This window comes from Urocitellus parryii, chromosome X (genome assembly GCF_045843805.1).
Source record: "Urocitellus parryii isolate mUroPar1 chromosome X, mUroPar1.hap1, whole genome shotgun sequence".
Lineage (NCBI taxonomy): Eukaryota > Metazoa > Chordata > Mammalia > Rodentia > Sciuridae > Urocitellus > Urocitellus parryii.
Genome location: NC_135547.1, coordinates 118,841,252 through 118,859,955, shown reverse-complemented (window position 1 = coordinate 118,859,955; position 18,704 = coordinate 118,841,252). Strand labels below are relative to the sequence as shown.

The following is an 18,704-nucleotide window of genomic DNA, read 5'->3' as shown; positions in this document are numbered from 1 at the left end:
AATGTCATAACTATATGCTATTTACAAGCTCTACAAATTCAATGACATAAGTAAGTTAAAAGTAAAAGAATAAAAGATATACACCATGTAAACACTAATACAACAAGGAAGCAGGCTAGTTATATAGGTAGCAGATAACTACAGAGGAAGAATATATAACAATAAAACTATTAACCTCTAGGAAGTCATAATAACCCTAGTGTTTACATACATAACAGTCTCAAATTACACAAAGCAAAAACTGACAAATCCACAATTATAGTTGAAGACCTCAACACATGCTTGTAGAAAATGATGGAAGAACTAGACAGAAAAACATAAACGTAGATTAGCAGAATGGATTAAAAAAGATCCAACCATATACTGTTTGCAAGAGACTCATCTCATAGGCAAAGACTCACAGACTCAAGGTCAAAGGATAGATAAAAGTATTCTAAGCAAATGGAATCCATGAACAAGCTGGAGGAAGATATTCTCACATCTGACAAAGTTGGTTTCAAGCAAAATAAATCAAAGGAGATGAAAAAGGCCACTACATTCTGGTAAAGAGAACAATCCAACAAGAAAATATAATGATAGTAAGTGTATATGCCTCCCTCAAGTATTAGCATATCCAATTACATTGAAAAAATACTCCTTGATATTAAATCCCAGATGACAACACAATAATACTGAGTGATTTCAACATACTTTATCACCAACAGAAAGATCATCAAAGCATAAAAATCAATAAAGATGTATCTGACCTCCATACCAGGATAAATCAAATGGACATAAAGACATCTACATAATATTTCACCCCCAAACAGCCAAATTTACCTTCTTATCAGCAGCAGATGGACTTTTTTCCAAACAGACCATATTCTAGGTCACAATGTAAGCCTTAACAAATACAAAAAAATGAATATAATCCCATGCATTCTATCAGACCATGCATTCGATCTACTGGAATGAAACTAGAAATCAACAGCAAGAAAAATAATAGAAACCACATAAACATAAGGAGATTAAACAATACTCATTTAAATGAAGAATAGATCAAAGAAGAAATGAGAGAAAAAAAAAGAAATTCTTAGAAATAAATGAAAACAAAGATAAAACATATGGGACAGTAGAAAGCAGTACTGAAAGGAAAATTTATTACACTGAGTGCTGTTTTAGTCAGCTTTTTTGCTGCTGTGACTAAAGGATCTGACCAGAGCAACATAGAGGAGGAAAAGTTTATTTGAAGGCTCACAGTTTCAGAGGTCTTAGTCCATAGAAGGCTGGCTCCATTCCTTAGGGCTCGAAGTGAGGTAGAACATCATGGCTGAAGAGCATGGTAGAGGGAAGCAGCCCACATGGTCATCCTGAAGCAGAGAGTCTCCACTCTCCAGATACAAAATATACACCCCAAAGCCAAGTTCCAATTCCCACCTCCTCCAGCTACACTTCAATTACCACTCAGTTCATGCCTATCAGGGGATTAATTCACTAGTTGGGTTAAGACTCTCACACCCAGTTATTTCTCCTCTGAACCCTCCTGCATTGTCTCACATTTGAGCTTTTGTGGGACACCACATTTAAACCATAACAAGTGACTACACTAAAAAAGGCAGATTCCGGACTGGGGCCATAGCTCAGAGGTAGAGCACTTGTCTAGCATGTGGGGGCACTGGGTTCGATTCTCAGCACCACATATAAATAAATACAGATCCATCAACAACAAAAAAATATTTTTTTAAAAAAAGGCAGATCCCAAATAAATAAACTGATGTTCTAACTCAAGGGCTTAGAAAAAGGGTAAACTGACTCTAAAATCAGTAAGAGATAGGAAATAATAAAGATCAAAGCCCAAAATAATGAAATAAGAGTAAAATAAAATAATACAAAGGATCGATGCAACAAAGAGGTGGTTCTTTGAAAAGATAAATAAGATTAATAAACCCCTGGTAAAACTAACCAAAAGAAAGAAAAGATCCAAATTAATAAAATTAGAGATGAAAAAGAACATATCATCACAGATATTTCTAAAATCCAGAGAATCATGAGAAACTATTTTGAAGATTTATGCTCCAATAAACAGGAAAATCTAGAAGACACTGGTAACTTTCTAGACACATATGACCTGCCCAAATTGAACCTGGATGATACAGAAAACATAAACAGACCAATAGCCAAGTAATTAAATTGAAAGGTCAACTAAAAGCCTTCCAAAAAAGACAAGCCCAAGACAGGTGGATTCTTAGCTGAGTTCTACCAGACCTTTACATAAGAACTAATACCAGTCTTTCTCAATTTATTCCAGGAAATTGAAAAGGAGGAAACATTCACAAACACATTCTATGAAGCCAGTATAACACCAATATCAAAACCACCCAAAGACACACCAAGAAAGAAAACTACAGACCAATATCCCTGATAAACATAGGTGCAAACATGTTTAGTGAATCACATTTTAAAACTTATTAAGGGGGTTAGAATTGTGGGTCAATGGTAGAGTGCTTGCCTAGCACGAGTGAGTCATTGGGTCCAATGCTCAGCACCACTTATAGATAAATGAAATAAAGGTACTGTGACCATCTACAACTAAAAATATTTTTAATATTTATTTTTAAATTATAGGTGAACACAATATCTTCATTTTATTTTTATGTAGTGCTGAGGATTGAACACAGCACCTTGTACATGCTAGGTGAGCGCTCTGCCACTGCGCCACAACCCCAGCCCTCCTAAAAATATTTTTTAATATTTATTTTTTAATTGTAGTTGGACACAGCACCTTTATTTTATTTATTTATTTTTATGTGGTGCTGAGGATCAAACCCAGGGTATTTCACATGCTAGGCAAGTGCTCCACCATTGAGCCACAAACCCAGCCCTACATCTAAAAATATTTTTTTAAAAACGTACTAAGGGGGCTGGGGATGTGGCTCAAGCGGTAGCGTGCTCGCCTGGCATGCGTGCGGCCCGGGTTCCATCCTCCAGCACCACATACAAACAAAGATGTTGTGTCCGCCAATAACTAAAAAATAAATAAATATTAAAAAAAAAAGTACTAAGAAGATAATACACCATGACCAAGTCGGCCTCATCCCAGGGATGCTAGGTTGATTCAACTTATGCAAATTAATAAGTCTAATTTACCATGTAAGTAGAATTGAGAAGAACCATATGATCATCTCAACAGATGCAGAAAAGGCCTTGGATAAAGTACAGCAACCAATCATGTTAAAAATGTTGGAGAGGGGCTAGGGTGATGGCTCAGTGGCAGAGTACTTGCCTAGCATGCGTGAGACACTGGGTTCGATCCCTAGAACAAAATTAATAAACAAATAAAATAAAGGTATTGTGTCCATCTACAACTAAGAAAGTTTTTTTTAAAATGTTGGAGAAACTAGGGATAGATTATAAAGGCCATATATTATAAAGGGCACATAGACAAACCCAAAGCAAAATCAGACTGAATGGAGAAAAACTGAAAGCTTTTCCTCTAAAATCAGAAAAAGACAAGAATGTCCACTTTTACCACTTTTATTCAATATAATTCTCGAAACTCTAGCCAGAGCAATCAGGCAAAATAAGGAAATTAAAGGGATACAAATAGGAAAAGAAGAAATCAAACAATCACTGTTTACTGATGACATAATCCTGTATTTAGAAGATCCAAAAAGTTCCCCCAGAAGACTCCAAGAACTGATAAATGAATTTAGCAAAGTAGCAATATACAATATCAACACTTATAAATCAATGGCTTCTCTATACTCCAACAACAATTCTGCTGTTGAAGAAATCAGGAAAACTATCCCTTTCCCAATATTCTAAAAAAAAATTCCTGAGAATTAATCGAACAAATAAGGTGAAAGATCTCTACAATGCACACTATAAAACCGTGAAGAAAGAAATTGAAAGACTTTAGAAGATGGAAAGACTTCCCATATTTTTGGATAGGTAGAATTAGTATTGTCAAAATGACCACACCACCAAAAACAATACACAGATTCAATGCAATCCCCATCTGAATACCAATAACATTTGATGGCCAATCTCAAATTATACTATAGAGCTATGGTAGCAAAAACAGCATAGTATTGGCATCAAAATAGACACAAAGACCAGTGGAATAGAAGGCACAGAGACAAACCCACATACTTACAGCCATCTGATTTTTGACAAAGGTGCGAAAAATATATTTTTTGGAGAAAAGACAGCCTTTTTAACAAATGATGCAGAGAAAACTGGATATCCATATATAGAAGAACGAAACTAAAACCCTATCTCTCACCTAGCACAAAAATCCAATGAAAATGAATTAAAGACTTAGGAATTAGACCAGACCCCTTACAACTGCTAGAAGAAAACACAGGAGCAACACTCTATTATATAGGTGCATGCACCACCTTCCTCTATAAGACCCCTAAAGCTCAAGAAATAAAACCAAGAATCAATAAGTGGGATGCCATCAAACAAAAATGCTTCTGCAGAACAAAGGAAATGATTAAGAGAATGAGGCGGCCAGTGCCCCACCAGGGTCATTTTTCCTGCATAGGAGGGAATAAGCCACCTGAGAAAATAGAGTCTGAAAAAGTTAGTGAAGAAATAAAAGACAAAGCAGAATTATACCTTTAAAAAGCATGTAACACCTAATACGTCCAGCCTACACAGTTGAAGCTGAACAACTAGAAAATAGCTCTGGGTCGTTTTATTTAAGTGGGAACATCAATGGCAGGAATAAGGTTTCAGGGGTGGAGTCTTGCTTCATGATGTCTTGCAGTGAATAGGTTGACTGGCATCTTGGCAGGCTACACCTTCTCTGAGAAGCTATGTGGCTACAGGGGGTCACCCCATCTCCGGTGCTATGTGGGACCTGGCAGAGATGAATAGAACTCACACGCATCTGGGTGTTCTTACCAGCAGAATTGCCATGGGAAGTTCCCAAATACCATATTTTCCTATTCAATGGGAAAATGCCAATTTGATCCACACATAGTCCATGGATGGCTCTCGACACCCCAGCCATTCCACTCCTTGGTATTTATCCAAAAGAACTAAAATTAGAATACTATAGTGATCAGCAATCAGCCACTTCAATTTTTATAGCAGTGCAATTCACAGTAGGCATGTTAGGAAACCAGCCTAGGTGTCTGACAACAGATGAACAGATAAAGAAAATGTAACACACACACACACACACACACACACACACACAATGGAGTTTTACTCAGCCTTAAAGAAGAATGAAATTATGGCACTTGCTAGTAAATGGATGGAACTGGAGAACATCAAGCTAAGTGAAATAAGCCAGACTCAGAAAATTAAGGATTCAATGTTTTCTCTTATATGCAGAAGCTCAAGAGAAAAAAAGGAATAAAAAAGGGATCTCACAAAAATAGAAGGGAGATAAGTAAAGTAGAGGAAAGAAAGGTTGAGCAGAACCCTTGGGTAGAGTAGGGTAAAGGGAAGGCAATGAAAAGGTATCAGGGAATATTAAACTATCCAAATTACACCATGTATATATAGAAATATAATAATAAATCCTACTTTCATATATAATTATAATGCACTAATTTAAAGCAATGGAAGGGAGACCAGTAGAGTGGGGGAAGGGGATCAGGAAAATGGAGGGGAGGGAAAGTGAAGGTACTAGGAATTAAATTAATCAAATAATGTTAAATGCATGTCCAAATATGTCACAATAAATCCCACTCATACTTATAATGTACCAATAAAAAAAAAACATTTGCCAGGCACAATGGTTCAGTCTGTAATCGCAGTAGTTTGAGAGGCTGAGGCTGGAGGATCACTAGTTCAAAGTCAGCCTCAGAAATTTAGCAAGACCCTGCTTCAAAATTTAAAAAAATGAAAAGGGCTAGGGTTGTGGCTCAGTGCTTTAGCACCCTTGGTTTCAATCCGTGGCACCCCCCGCCACAAAAAAAGAAAACATTTGCAAACTGCATATCCAACAAAAGACTAGTAACAACAATATATAACTAACTCTTGAGACTCAACTGTAAAAAAAAAAAAAAAAACACTACTGTAAGACAGGAACAGATAATTCAGAGAATAGGATATACGGATAGAAAACTAGCATACTAAAAGATGCACATCATTATCTAAAAGCAATTAAATCCACAATGGCATATTACCATATACCTTTCAGAATGGCTAAAATAAAAAAATAGTGAAATACCAAATGCTTGTAAGAATGCAGAAAAAGGGAATCATTCATACATTACTGGTGGGAAATAAAATGGTTTACTCACTCTGGAAATAGTTTGATACATTTCTTAAAAATTAAACATGTAATTACCACAACACCCAGCAAGCAATGGCACTCTTAGGCATTTATCACAGAGAAATGAAAAATGTATGTTCACATAAAAACCTGTACACTATTGCTCATACCACTATTACTCATAGTAGCCAAAAACAGGAAACAATCCAGATGTCCTTCAATGAGTGAACAGATATTGTGAACTGTGGGATATTCATACCATGGAACAGACTCAGCAAAAAAAAAAGGAACTACTACAATGCAAAAATAAACTTCCACTCATGTAAAAACTTGGATGAATCTCCAAAGAATTATTCTCTGTGGAAAAAGGCAATCCCAAATGTTAAATTCTATATGAGTCCATTTATTTAACATTGTTGACAATGACAAAATTATAAAAAATAGAGAACACACTAGTAGCTGGGTGAACTAAGGATGAGGCCAGGAAGGGAATGACATAAAGGAGGTGAATGTTGTTATTAAAAACCAACAAGATGTTCTGTATCACAATTATAGTGGTGAACACCTGCACCTACACGTCATAAAACTGCAGGCCACTAAATATGATGTCTTGCTCATACACACACACAGTTTCTCATGCACACGCACGCACACACACAAATACAGGGAAAACTGAGAACATCTGAATAGATCAATGTCAGTAACATTAATCAACTGTATCAAAGCCAAAATTCTAGTGGTATTTTATTATAGTTTTGCAAAATATTAATAATTATAAATGGATAAAAATACATAAGATCTCCTTGTATTAATTTTTATGCTGATATGTGTTTCTGAAATATCTCAAAATGAAAAGTTATCACTAGGAAAAGATAAGAGTCCTACTTATAATATGTAGCATTTCAAACTCACCAAAACCAGAATTCATGAAGGGAGATGCTGCATTATTATCTTGGTTGCTGCCATTTTCCATTAGAGTTGGGCGATTCATTGTTTCAGGTCCTATTTCTGAGCCAGATTCTGTTTTGAACAACATTACAATATATAAAACGTTTTCAAGTGTTGAAAAAACAAGAAATCTCACCCAGGGATTTTAAATCAAGTAAAACTACCCTTCAGAAATGAAGAAGAAATTAAGGCATTGTCAAAAAAAAAACTTTTTTAAAAAGTTGGCACTGGATGACTCACCCTTAAAGAAGAGCTAAAGGAAGATCTTCAATCTGAAAGGATACGATGAAAGAAGGTATCTTGCATGCAGCATAAGGAAGAAAGAAAGAACAACAGAAAGAGCAGAAATGTACATGTGGAGAAACTGCATCACTCCTACACTGATGGAGGGAATGGAAAGTAGTGCAGCCACTCTGGGAAATATCTTGGCAGTATTTTGTAAAACTAAACATACAATTACCCTGTGACCCAGCAATTACACTTTTGGGCAGTATCTTTTAGACAGTATCTCAAAGAAATGAAAATATATGTTCACACAAAAACCTGTACTTGAGTGTTCATATAGCAGCTTTACCTCTAATACCCAAAAATTAGAAACAAGCAGGATATCCTTCAATGTGCAAAAACAGAAATGAATTATGGTAGATTCATACCATGGAATAGTACACAGCAGGAAAAAAAGAACTATGGATACAGGCAGCACCTTGAATGAATCTCTAGGGAATTATGTTGAGTTTTTAAAAAGCCAATCTCAAAAGATTATAGACTATATGAGTTGATTTACATAAATCCTTGTTAACTACAAAATTATAAAGAAGGAGTGCAGATCAGCCAATGGTAGAGACAGGACAAAATAGAAGTAGGAGGTTTAAAGGAGAAAGGTGACAATAGGCAGGATCCTGATGCTTTATATTTTATATGTGATGGAGGATTTGAAAACCTACACATACAATGAAACTATATAAAGCTTAATATCTATGCACATACAAACGCAAGTAAAACTGAGGACATCTCAAAAAACTTATAATAGTACTAACATCAATATCCTGGCTTTGACATTGTACTATAGCTTTTTAAGATAATCTCATTAAGGAAATACTGTGCAGCTAAAATTTTCTCAAAAATTTTTTTAGTTTCTCATTAATTTTTAATTAGGAAAAGCTACCACTATCTCATACAAAGGGAATTAATGAATCTAGATTAAATAGTCTACACGTGGGGCTAGGGTTGTGGCTCAGTAGTAGAGAGCCTGCCTGGCAGGTGTGAGGCACTGAATTCAATCCTCAGCACCACATAAAAATAAATAAATAAAATAAAGATATTGTGTCCACCTACAACTAAAAAAAATTTCTTTAAATGGTCTACACAGGGTTACATATCATTTCAAACTCACCAATACTGGCAGGAAGACAAAAAGATGAAGAAGTAGCTTGGTCACTACCATTTTCCAATAAAGATGGGTTGTTCATCACCTGAGGGTCCTTTTCCAGGCCAGTTTCTTCTTGGTTTGATATTTCTGTAAAGGAAATATTTTTCAAATGGTTAAAAAAAACACTCCTGACCATGTATTCTATATCCTGCAAAACGATTTTTCAGGAATTAAGTGAAACAAAAGATGGTCACAGACAAAAGAAAAAAAACAAAATCATCTGTTACTAGTTGACTAAAACTTCAAATAATTAAAGGAACAACTTTGATCAGAAAGAATATGGTGGAAGAAATGGCATCAGGAAGGAAAGAAGAACAGCAGAAGAGCAGCAATATGGTACAGAGAATCTGGATCTCTCATACATGGCTGGTGGGGAATGGAACCCAGTACAGCCACACTGGGAAACAGTTTCACATAGAACTGAAAATGTAATTACCAGAGGAGCCAGCAATTATACTCTTGGGCATTCATCACAAAAAAATGAAAAATGAGTGAAATGAAAAGGCAAAACTAAAACTTTAAATGAGTGTTCGAAACAGCTTTACATCTTAGTAGCCAAAAATAAGAAACCCATAGGTTTTCAATAGGTGAATAGATAAACTAACCATAGAGCACCTAGACCATGGATGCACCAAAAACCTCAGCAACAAAAAGGAAGGAACGATTGATAAACACATGTGCATGAGCCCTCAGAGAATTATAGAGGGAAAAAAGTCAACCCCAAAAGGTTCCCAATTCCATTTATATAATACTGAAGTGACAAATTACAGACTTAGAGAACAGATTAAGGGTAACCATAACTTAGAGACAATAGGAGGAAAAGGAATGGTGACTGGAGAGAATGAAGTTTGGTTATAAAAGAACAATATGAGAGCCAGGTGCAGTGGTGCACACCTGTAACACCAGTGGCTCGGGAGGCTGAGGCAGGAGGACTGTTGAGTTCAAAGTCAGCCTCAGTCACTTAGCAAGATGCTATCTCAAAATAAAAAATAAAAAGGGCCAGGAATTTGGCTAAAAAAAAAAAAAAGAAACAATATGAGGGATGGTAATGTAGCTTGCCTGTGCTCAAAGATCCATAAGCCTATATACATGATAAAAGTTACCAAAACACACACATGAACATTCACACAAATAAAATATAAGTTAATCTGGGACATCTCAATAATATCTGGGGATGGTGTCATGTCAATATCCTTGTTGTAAAAATTTTCTAAGGTTTTGCAAGATGTTACCATTGGGGAAAACTGGGGAATGAAAACATGAGATCTTGTTGCATTATTTATTACAACTGTATATGCAGATAAATTTTTCCTGAAAAAAAAAGTCTAATTAGAAAAAGCTACCACTATCTTGCACTAAGGATGTTAATGACTATAATAAATAGTGCTACAAATAATAAGTACCATTTCAAATTCACCAGAACAATAAGGGATGAAGTGAGATGATGAGGAAAGATTTTGGCTAATGTCACCTTCTAATAAAGGAAGTTAATTTGTCTCAGGGTTTCTTTCCAGGATGGTTTGTGCTTTTGCCAACATTGCTATAAATAGAATATTTTTAAAAATTGAAAGAAAAGAAACTTTAACCATGAATCCTGTAAGGATGAAGAGGAGGGGCTGTGGTTGTAGCCCAGTGGCAAATCGCTTGCCTAGCTAATGTGTGAGGTACTGGGTTCAATCCTTAGCACCACATAAAAATAAATAAAGGCATGCTGTCCTTCTACAACTACAAAAAATCTTTTGAAAAAAAAAATAAAAAGAATAAAGGGCAGCTGGGTGCGGTGGCACATGCCTATAATCCCAGAGACTCAGGAGGCTGGGACAGGAGGATTGCAAATTTGAAACCAGCCTCAGAAATTTAATCAGATCCCATCTCAAAATTTAAAAAAAATTGGCTGGGGATATATCTCAGCAGTAAAGTGCCCCTGGGTTCAATTCCCAGTACCAAAACAGGAGGGGTGGGAAAACATACCCACACAGGGGAAAAGTAGAAATATTTGTCACTAGCTGAAGTACAGTTAAAGAATGACTAGCCAGGTATGGTGGCTCATGCCTATAATCCCAGCTACTCGGGAGGATGAGGCAGGAGGATCTCTTGTACCCACAAGCTCAAGACCATCTTGGGTAACTTAGTAAGACTTTGTTAAAATGAAAAAAAAAAGTCTAAAGGAAAATCTTCTGATATAAAAGAATGATGAAAGAGCAAATAATCTTAAAACAACAAAAATGAAGAAAGAACAACAACAAATGTAGCAGAAGTATAGATATAGAGAAACTGGATATCTCACACATAATTGGCAGGAATATAAGATGGTACAGTCTCACTGGAAAACCATTTCAGTTTCTTATAAAACTGAACATGCAATTCATACAACCAAGTATTTGTACTTATCCAAAAGAAATCAAAACTTAGGTTTACATAAAACCCTGTAAACAGTCATAGCAACTTACTTGTAATAGTTACAAACTAGAAACAACCCAGATGTCCCTCAATGGGTGAAAAACAGATAAATAAGCTATAGTAATCCATCCCATGGAATAGTATATGATAATGAAAAAAGACTACCAATACATGCAATAAGTCAGATGAATCCCTAAAGAATTATGCTGAGGTAGGTGGGGGTTATAAAAGGGCAAGATGCGGCATCCTGGTAGTAATAGAAACATCTTGGACATCAATGCTCCTTAGATGACCAAATTCAATAGAACCAAATGAACTGTATATACAAACTAATAAAGTTAAACTGAGGAAATCTCAACAAGATTTGTGGTTTGTGTCAATGTCAACATCCTGGTTGCAATGTTCTATTACAGGTTTTTTAAAATCTATTTTTAGTTATAGGTGGACAAAACACCTTTATTTTATTTTTATGTGGTGCTGAGGATTGAACCCAGTGCCTCATATGTGCGAGGCAAGTGCTCTATCACTGAGCTACTAATCCAACCCCTCTATCCCAGTTTTGCAAGACTGTTATTGAAAGAAATGGGTAAAGTGTGGAAGGTATTCCTCTGTGTTATTTATTACAACTTCTTGTGTCTCTTAAATTACTACAAAATTGGGGGCTGGGGATGTGGCTCAAGTGGTAGCGCGCTCGCCTGGCATGCATGCGGCCCGGGTTCAATCCTCAGCACCACATACAAAACAAAGATGTTGTGTCCACCGAAAACTAAAAAATAAATATTAAAAAAGATACTACAAAATTAAAAGTTTAGTTTTTTAAAAAAAGCTATTTCTAGCTTTGTGTTAAGGATGTTAATGGATCTAGATGAAACAGTGCTATAGACCATGTATCATTTCAAACTCACCACAACTGGGACGGATGACAAGAGATGAAGAGGCATGATCTTGGCCTTCATCATTTTCCAGTGAAACTGAGTTACTCCTTGCCTCAGGGTTGTTTTCCAGGCTGGCTTCTATATTAACTGGCATTTCTATCAGTATAACCTTTTCAATTACTGAAAGATAAGAATTCTCAATCATGAATTCTATTCTGAGTGAAATTATTCTTCAGGAAAAAAATGAGGGAGGATAAAAACATCCTCATAAAAAGTAAAAATTAAAAGAATGCATCCCTAGAAGAAATAGCCCCAAAAAAACAGTTAAAGGAAGGTCTACAGACAGAAAAAACATTACATAAAAAGGAATATTGCAGCATCAGGAAGGAAGAACAATGGAATGATCAGAAAGATCATCCATACACTGCTATTGGGAATGTAAAATGGCACAGCCTTTCTGAAAAACTGGCAGTTTCTTATAAAACCAAACATGCTATTACCATAAGACCAGGCAATTATATTCTTGGCATTCGTGGCAGAGAAAAGAAAATTTATATTTACACAAAAGTCACTACATGAGTGTTTATAACAGCTTTACCTTTAATATCCAAAAACTAGAAAGAGAAACCCAAATGTTCTTCAATGAGTGAACAGGGTTTTTTTAAGTGTTCCCAGTCAAGCATGATGGTACATAACTATAATCCTAGCTACTCAGGAGGCTGAGGCAGGAGGATCTAAATTTAGAGGCCAGCCTTGACAATTTACCAAGGTTCTATCTCAAAATAAAAAGGGCTTGGGATGTAGCTCAGCGGCAGAGCACTTACCTGGCATGCGTGAGACCCTGGGTTCAACCCCTAGCACTGCAGAGAAAAAAAAACTGTTCATATCTATACCATGAAAAGCTACTCATCAACAGAAAGAACAATTAAGAAATTAAAACTTATATTTATGTAAAAATATACACATGAATATTCATAGAACATTTATTTATAATAGCCAAAAGCTAGGAAAAAATCCAAATGTCCTTCAACAGGTGAGTGGTAAAACAAAATATAGCGTATTCTAACAATGGAATAATGTTCAGCAATAAAAAGAAGAAACTGAATATACACAACAACCTAGATAAGTCCAGGAAATTTAGCTAAGTGAAAAACAAAGCCATCCCAAATAGGATTTCACCTATAAAACCATTTGAAGAGACAAAAATTATATAGATGGAGAAGAGATCATTGGTAGTTGGGGCGGGCAGGGAAAGGCAACCTGAGGAGTTGGGTATGGTTATCGTCAGGCAATTGGAGAATGCCTTGTGCTGATGGATATCATCTCTCCCTTACCTGTGGTGGTGGACACACAAACTTACTCATGGGATAAGATAACACAGTGCTAAATATACATGTGCACACACAAATAGACACAAATAAAACTGGGGACATTGCAATAAATCTGTGACTTACACCAATCACAAAATCAAAGTTGTGATATTTTACTGTATTTTTATAAAATACTACTATCAGGGGAGGGGGAGAGGAGACACAAGAGCTCTCTGTATTATTTCTTATATTTGATTGTGATTCTGAAACAGCTAAAAATGAAATGCTTAATTTTTAAAAAGCTATCACTAAGAATTAATATTAAGAATGTTGCTGAGGGCTGGGGTTGTGACTCAGTGGTAGAGCGCCTGCCTAGCATGCGTGAGGCACTGGGTTCGATTCCTAGCACCACATATAAATAGATAAAATAAAGGTCCACTGAAAGCTAAAAAAATTTTTTAAATTTTTTTAAAAAGACATCAGGATTGCAGGCATCATCTTTTTAAAAAAATAAATAAATAAATAAATAAAAGAATGTCGCTGAATGCAGTGGCACATGCCTGTAATCTCAATGACTCCAGAGGCTAAGGCAGGAGAATTTTAAGTTAAAGGCCAATCTCAGCAACATAGCAAGATCCCATTACCCCATCTCAAAATAGAAGATGAAAAGGGTTGGGGATAGAGCCTAATGGTAGCGTACCCTCGTATTTACTCCCCAGTACCTCATACACACATAAACATGCGTATGAATCTAGATTAAAAAGTACTATTTGTGGGCTGGGGTTGTGGTTCAGTGGCAGAGCGCTTGCCTAGCATATGTGAGGCACTGGGTTCGATTCTCAGTACCACATGGAAGTAAATAAATAAAGGCCAATCAACAGCTAAAAAAAAAAAAAAAATTAAAAGTACTATTTGTACAAGTGTCACTTTAAACTCACCAAGATTGGAGGAGATGGGGGTAGATGAAGAGGCAGATTCTGAATCAGTGATATTTCCCAATAAAGCTGGGTAATATATTGTCTGACAATTGCCATCCAGGTTAGCTTCTGCTTTTCCCGGCATTTCTATCAGTACAACTTTTTCAATGGCTGAAAAAAAAGGATGCCCAACTATAAACTCTATATGAGGTGAAACCATCCTTCTGGAAAAAAGTAAACTAAAAACATTCTCAAACAAAGGAAAACTCAAAGCATTTGTCCCTAGCATACTTACCCATACAAAAGGCTAAAGGAGATCTTGGAACAGAAAGGATATGATGAAAGAAGGAAATCTGGAGCATCAGGAAGAAAGAACAATGGAAAAATCAGACAGACAGATGTAGAGAAACTGAATCACCCATTCTTGCTACTGGGAATGTAAAATGGCATAGCCTCTATGAAAAACTGTTTGGCAGTTTCTTGTAAAACTAAACATGCTATTACCATAAGACCCAGCAATTGTGCTCTTGGCATTCATAACAGAGAAAAGAAAATTTATATTTACACAAAAGCCAGAACATGAAATGTTCACAGAGGTTTATTCTTAATGCCAAAAACTGGGGGGAAAAACTTATATCCTTCAATGGGTAAATGATTACAAACAACTATTGCATAACCAAACCACAGAAAACTATTCAGCAATAACAAGAAAGGAACTATTTATTGATATACACAACAACCTGTATGAGTCTTCAGGGGGGAAAAAAACCTGCATACCATAAGATTACCTTTATATAATACTCTTAATATGGTAAAATTATAGACTGGTGTTTGCCAGGCATTAGAAAACAGGCCCTGAGGAAGGAAAGGGTAAGCTGAGAGAGGTGAGTATAGTATAAAAGCAAGATGAGGCAGCTGGCAGTGATAGGATTGTCCTGTATCTCGAGTGTGATGCTGGCAATCAAACCTACTCATGTAATAAATCTGCACAAAAATAGATATAAACACATATAAAGTACTAAAAGTAAAACTGGGCAGCCAGGAACTGTGAGTCATGCTTGATAATCCCAATGACTCAAGAGGCTGAGGCAGGAAGATCACAAGTTCAAGGGCAGCCTCAGCAACTTAGCACAGACCCTGTTTCAAAACAAAAAATAAAAAGGACTGGGGATGTAGCTCAGCAGTAAAGTTCTCCAAGATTCAATTCCCAATACCAAAAAAAAAAACCAAAACAAAAACTGGGGACAGCTCAATCACATCTGTGTATTGTATCAATGTCAATATCCTGGTTGTGTCATTTGACTATAATTTTGCAAGAGGTTATGGTTGGAAAAAATGTATAGTGTACAGGGGATCATGTTGTATTATTTTGTATAAATATATGTTAATCTAAAATCATTTCAAAATAAAAAGTTTAATTTAAAAAGTGAATTATAACTGATTTGCATTAAGGATGCTGATGGATCCAAATTCAACAAAGCTACATATAATATATATCATCTGAAACTCACTGTTCGATGGAGAGGAAGAATGTTGGTCATTGTCATTTCCCATTACAGCGGGGCAATTCATTATCTCAGGGTTGTTTTCCAGGCTGGCTTCTTCTATTCCTGGCATATCTACAAGAAAAACATTTTCAAGAACCCTCAACTATGAATTTATACAATAGCCAAACTATCTTTGAATAACATATGGGGAAACAAAGACATTCTCACATACAGGAAAACTAAAATTACTTATCCCTCACAGACTTATCCCTAAAGAAAGGCTAAAGAAAATCTTCAATCAAACAAGGATATGATGCTATGTGTGGTGGTGCATGCCTGTAATCTCAGCAACTCAGGAGGCTGAGGAAGGAGGATTGCAAGTTCGACACCATCCTCAGGAACATAGCAAGGCCCTAAGTAATTTAGTGAGACCCTGCCTCAAAATAAATAAATAAATAGATAGGTAGATAAATAAATAAATAAAAAGGACAGGGGATGAAGCTCAGTGGTAAAGCAATCCTCAGTAAAAAAAGGATATGATAATGAAAATTAAAAAAGAGAACAGTGAAGTCTTAGAACAGGAATGAGGGTAAGGGAGGAGCAATGGAACACTGGAGGAACAGCAGAATGATATTAACCAAATTATGTCACATGCATGTATAAATATATCACAATGAATTCCACCTTTATGTATAACTATAATGCACCAATTTTTAAAAATCAACTTTAAAATATTGGGAAAGAAGAGAGAAAAATAAAGCAGAAAGTATGAATGCAGAGAAACCGTATCACTCCTATATAGCTGATAAGAATACAAAGTTGTCTAGCCATGCTGGAAAAGTCAGGCAGTTTCTCATAGAGCTAAACATGCATATGGCCAAAGTCATCAAACTGTGCACCTTAAGTACTACAGGTATTTATTTATTTTAGGTACCTAGGATTGAGCTATATCCATCACCAGCCCTTTTTATTTCTTATTTTGAGACACCAAGTTGCCCAGGCTGGCCCAGAACTTGTGACCCTCCTGCCTCACCACCATCCCAGATAAGTATGTGCAGGTTTTGCATATCAATGTTATGATTTGAATGTGTCCCCTCCAAAATTCAGCATTGCTGATGTGACAGAATTAAGAGAAGAGGCCCTTAAGAGGTGATGAGGGCCAGGTGTGGTGGCACATGCCTGTAATCCCAGCGGTTTAGGAGGATCACAAGTTCAAAGCTAGCCTCAACAATTTAGTGAGGCTCCAAGCAACTTAGCAAGACCTTGTCTCAAAAAATAAAAAAGGGAGGGAAAAAGAGGGAGAAGGGGAGTTGCACGGAAGATGGAAGGAGAACCTCATTATTATACAGAATATATATATGATGTTGTAATGAGAAAAAGAAAAAAAAAGTGTGTCACATTAGATTGGATAGAGAGAAAGGATGGGAGAGGAGGGGAGGAGTAAGGAGGATAGGAAGGGCAGCAGAATAGAATTGACAATATGATTGATGTATGTACAGTCCATGTATGTATTATATGTCAAAATTCATTCTGCTGTCATGTATGACTAAAAGAAAGAAAGAAAGAAAGAAAGAAAGAAAGAAAGAAAGAATTTTTAAAAATAAAATAAAAGTAAATAAATAAAAAAGGCCAGGCATGGTGGCACACACTTGTAATACCAGTGGCTCAGCAGGCTGAGGCAGGAGGATCACAAGTTCAAAGCCAGATTCAGCAAAAGCAAGGCGCTAAGCAACTCAGTGAGATCCTGTCTCTAAATAAAATACAAAAAAAAGGGGGGCTGGGGATGTGGCTCAGTGGCACTGAGGATCAAACCCAGTGCCTCACACATGCTACGCAAGCGCTCTACCACTGAGTCACAACCCCAGCTCCTGTATCGCACACAGTGGTGCTGTGGCTCAGTGCCCCTGAGTTCAATCACTGGTATCCAAGATATAAATAAATAAATAAATAAATAAGAAAGAAAGAAAGAAAGAAAGGCTTGGGATGTAGCTCAGTGATTAAGTGCCCCTGGGTTCAATCTCTGGTACCAAAAACAAGAAGTGATTAGGCTATGAGGGCTCCTCCCTCATAAAGAGTGTTGAGGTCCTTACAGAAAAGGTTTCATGCAGTGGTCTCTGAGTTTGCCTTTCTGCCTTCCAACATGTGAGGACACAGTGTTCCTCCCCTCTGGAGGAAGCAGCACTCACCAGACAACTGAATTTACAGAGGCAAGGTTTGATCTTGAAATTCCCAGCCTCCAGAACTATGAGAAAATAATTTTCTCTTCTTTACAAATTATCTGGTCTATGGCATTTTCTTATAGCAGCATGAGTAAACAAAGAAATCAATTATGTCTCGATAAAGCTATTTTTATAAAAACTAATAAACAAGGGGCTGTGGGTATAGCTCAGTAGTAGAGAGCTTGCCTAACATGTATGAGGCCCTGGATTCAATCCCCAGTACCACATGTACACACCAAAAGAAGAGAGAGAAAGAAAAACCAAACATACACTTAACATGTGGCCCTCAATTACCCTCCTGAGAATTTGTGTCAGAGAAACAAAAACTTAAAATTTATACAAAAATCTGTACATAAATGTTCCTAGCAGTCTTAATTCTAATAGTTGAAAAGTAGGAAAAAACAATAACTAAATTCCCTTCAATGGATAAATGGTTAAACCATGGTACACCTATACCATGGGGTAGAGTATTCAGCAATAAAAAGGAAGGAAATACTGATACACACAATCTGGTTGACTCTCCAGTGAATGATGTTGACATGGAGGACAGATCAGTGGCTTCCATGGGTTAGAAATACGTGAAAGCAGAAGGGAAAGGCGGGTAGAGAGGAATGAGTTTGCTTATAAAAGTTGCAATACAGGGGCTGGGGTTGTGGCTCAGTGGTAGAGTGCTTGCTTAGCATGTGTGAGGTCCTGGGTTTGATCCTCAGCACCTCATAAAAATAAATAAATAAAGGTCCATGGACAATGAAAAAAATATTTTTAAAAAAAGTGCAATACCATGTATGAAGACTTGAATTGGGTGTCAACATATTTTGTGTACAGAGATATGAAAAATCATGATATATGTGTTTAAAAATAAATAAACAAATAAATAAAAGAATTGTAATGCAAAAAAACAAAAT

The 18,704-nt window shown here is 36.3% G+C and overlaps 1 protein-coding gene across 1 annotated transcript in view; it reads right to left on the bottom strand.

The window, feature by feature from the left end:
* The window catches only part of Bend2 (BEN domain containing 2), a 34,796-nt gene that overhangs the window by 15,236 nt on the left and 856 nt on the right, over nt 1-18,704 (bottom strand). Inside the window, exons 2-5 of the mRNA XM_077793667.1 lie at nt 15,605-15,712; nt 14,115-14,294; nt 11,897-12,046; nt 8,556-8,678 (exon numbers count right to left, since the gene is read on the bottom strand). Of these exons, the coding sequence (XP_077649793.1) occupies nt 8,556-8,678; nt 11,897-12,046; nt 14,115-14,294; nt 15,605-15,712 (561 nt within the window). The remainder of the gene's footprint in view (nt 1-8,555; nt 8,679-11,896; nt 12,047-14,114; nt 14,295-15,604; nt 15,713-18,704) is intronic.